This window comes from Bombina bombina, chromosome 3 (genome assembly GCF_027579735.1).
Source record: "Bombina bombina isolate aBomBom1 chromosome 3, aBomBom1.pri, whole genome shotgun sequence".
NCBI classification, from domain to species: Eukaryota; Metazoa; Chordata; class Amphibia; order Anura; family Bombinatoridae; genus Bombina; species Bombina bombina.
In genome coordinates, this window is record NC_069501.1 from 634,225,743 (window position 1) to 634,229,064 (window position 3,322).

At 35.8% G+C, this 3,322-nt stretch overlaps 1 protein-coding gene across 1 annotated transcript; it reads right to left on the reverse strand.

The window, feature by feature from the left end:
- Positions 1–1,094: 1,094 nt before the first annotated feature.
- Positions 1,095–3,306, reverse strand: LOC128652461 (exosome complex component RRP42-like). The gene is made up of 2 exons (XM_053705399.1): positions 3,277–3,306; positions 1,095–2,239 (listed from the first exon to the last, which is right to left on the reverse strand). The coding sequence occupies exons 1-2, from the start codon at positions 3,304–3,306 to the stop codon at positions 1,367–1,369; spliced, it is 903 nt and encodes a 300-aa protein (XP_053561374.1). The 3' UTR covers positions 1,095–1,366.
- Between the last annotated feature and the right edge of the window lie 16 nt (positions 3,307–3,322).

Sequence of the window (3,322 nt, forward strand, 5' to 3'; positions counted from 1 at the left end):
CTTCCAGGTTCTGCCCTTTTAATTAGAGAATACAGTGAGTTCAGCCGCGGTAAAGTTTGCATTATAATTTTTCTCCAAACTAGAGAATATTTTTTTATTGGGTCCATAGAAAGTAATACACTCTCTGGAAACTGAAGCTGTCAGTTTTTCAGTTTTACACATAAATACACAAATATACACATAAATATACAAAGTATGACCCTAATTTATTAAAGTTATACAGAAACTGTGAAAGCATAATCAGAATTTGTAATATCAGAATCCTAACTACACTGCTGTATATAAAATAAAATACAAAATAGAAAGTGCAAAGTTTAAATGTGCTAAAACTTAATCTGAAGTGTAAAGTAATATAAAATACAAAGCACAAAATGTTAATGCAGCAGAACTTTCATGTCATGCAGTGCTATATTGCACTGAACTTGTTTCTCCTTCACATACAAAAATGCAGAGAACGCGGCTTGAAGAAGCATAGCAAAATAAGCGTTTTAAGAATTTCACTAAGGATCTCGCAGTGCTGCAGGAGGATCATTTTAGATCATCTCATCTGAGTGCAAAGCTTTAGATCATCAGGCCCTAAATGTTTAGTTTTTAAAAACATTTGAAAAATCTGCACAACCCTGCTCTGCCAACTTTTAAATGGTTGTAAGCTGTATTTTGAATAGAACCACTTATGGGCTAGACTACAAGTGCCCCTGTAAATATTTTTTTTTGTGTTATCGAAAACATTGCTAGTGCAAGTTTTTTTGTGCTTGTCGGGTTTCCGCTGGTATTGAAAGTTGAAAAAAACCTTATTTTGCACTAGCAGTAACCCGAAAAACATAAAATCCTAAACTGAGTTTTCACGTGTGCATGCATGTATACCCCCATAGAAATCAATGGAGACAAAAGAGTGAACAAAAAAAACTAGCACCCTACTCGTGCAAACAACCTCACATTTTCGCATTCCTCATAGAAGTCAATGGACATCCTACCATAAGCCCCTAGTCTATTTACCCCTAAATCGCTATCCCCCACATAACAAAGGTACTTTGCGATGTGGGGGGATGGCGGTTTAGGGGTTAAAAGTATGTGTACTTTGTAATGTATTTTTTTTTTTTTTTTTTGTATTACAAATATTTTTATTGTTTAGGGAACTGCAATGTGTGTGTTCCTTCTTCTACAGCCAAGCCCCAGCTTTGATAATATGCAAAAAGCTGTATCCATACAAACTCCAACAAAGAGATTAAGCAATTCCGCACTATTCATTATTATTCACTATATCAATACTCAAAAAAATGGCATAGAAAAGTCAGTGTGAAAATAAATCATTTTCTTTTCTTTTTTCTTTTTTTTTTATAAACGTAACCATGACCGTCTAGACAGCTTATCTTAGGAATCCAATTTTCTGCCTCTTCTTTCCTAAACTTTCTTCCTGATTTAATACACTTTGTAGAGATGTGTGTAGAGACTTGGCTACACGTTTCCCTGTCTCAATCATCTCAAATATGCTCTCAGGATCCAGACTGCCTTTGCCTATTTTCCTCATGCAGGTCAGCACCCCTTTGCTTGTCACAGAGACAAGCAGACTGGCCAATGAGCAGGCCTCTTCTTGTAACATGGCGTCTACCACATGCCTGTGTCCAATTCTGCTTAATGTTACAATGCAGGGAACATCAACCACAGAAAGCCGCACACAATCGAACGGATCATCTGAGAGTTCGATATCTTTGCATCCTTCTTCATCTTCCAACAAGCGCACTTTAGGTATCCTGGTGTTAAAAAGAGCTGCTTTTACCGCTATAGAGATTGTGTCAAATAGGTTACCACCACACTCCAAAAGCAAAACATCAACATACAGGACCCAGCAATGTTCTCTCGGCTGGATACAAAGGGATGCAAGGTCTATGCTGCTCTTGTTATCAAATATTTTATACATCATGTTTGCTATCTCCGTTCCCAGTTCTTCTCCTCCACGGCCTTCAAACTCCGGAGTGGCATTAGCAGAGCAGTCAACAAAGAACTCCAGGTAACCTTCCTTGGGCCTATCCAACTTCGGTACTCCCATTTCTGCTTTCACTCCCACTAGGACATAAGTATGACCAATTTTCACACGTGCAGATCCTGTGGTGTTTGACACCACATCTGTCTCAACTTCGATGCATCGGTAGTCCTCACATCCACGTCCATCTGCCCTCAGGTCATCCTGAACCCCGTGCAGAATGTACACCTTCTCTGCCTCACTCAGTATCACAGTCGCCTGTAATGTATTTTTTAAGTGTTTTGTGCAACTTTTTAGTTTCGGAAAAAAGTTTACCACAGCTCTTAGATCGCGGAAAGGATTGAAGCGTAAAATAGGCAATAGCGCCAGCGCAATCGCAATTTCGCTGCACTTGTAATATCAGCGAATGAAAATGGATTGCAAAAAGGCAATTGCGCAAGCGCTAAACCATTTGCGCCTCACTTGTAATCTAGCTTTATATTTTTTAAAATGTTTCATCTTAAAAACAAAAAAATCTACATGGCCCACCCTTGCCAACTTCGAAATGGCAAAGCTAAAACGTGAGCAAAGATAATCTGATTTTGTGAAACACTAGATTTAATTAAAAGTAAAACTAGGTATAACTAAAATGTAATTAAAAAACCACGAGTCATAACATTTTTCTAACAGTAGGGATATCTACTTGAAATAATCCTACAAGTTTTTACATGATTTTATAAAAAAACACTAACAATCTATGGTAAAACTATGGTATGATCCAGTCTGCAGTGTGTTATCGGCAACCCTGGTTCACAACATATTTATCAATGCAAGTATTTGTTTATACTGTTTTTATTATTAAATTGTATTGAACATGGTATTTTACTTTATATAAGAGTATTAACTATTAATTAGAATAACTTGTGTTGTTTTGATTTAAGCACTGTAAATATTATTTTTTCTTGCCATCTTATATATTAGAACAGCAGCTTTAATAAGAATTTCCTATAATCTGTGTGCTCTTTGTGGTTTGATAATATAGTAAACCTAAAATTTAATGTTGAAACCAAGAACCTTCCTAATTGTTGGAGGTTTCTAAGAGAAACTTATGTCAGTACATAAAGATAAAACACACGACAACAGATATATTCTCTATGTTTTATGTGGGATTCCAATGCACTGAACAATGTTCAAAAATGTAATTTAAAAACTGTTCAAAATGAAGTACTGTTATATATGTAAATTGTTATACATGTTATTGTTTGCTTCTAAATGCTATGTGTAATTATATTATTAGTAAGGAGAATAGACATTACATTTATATTAAACATCAATATGTTGTTCATTAGATCCCCTGACACT

What these genes read in the sequence shown, in the direction of transcription:
- LOC128652461 (XM_053705399.1), bottom strand. Translation starts at nt 3,306, where the DNA reads ATGAACAACATATTGATGTTTAATATAAAT. An exon ending in TATTGATGTTTAATATAAAT is followed by an intron (nt 2,240 to 3,276) that starts GTAATGTCTATT and finishes AATACATTACAG; the next exon opens with GCGACTGTGATACTGAGTGA.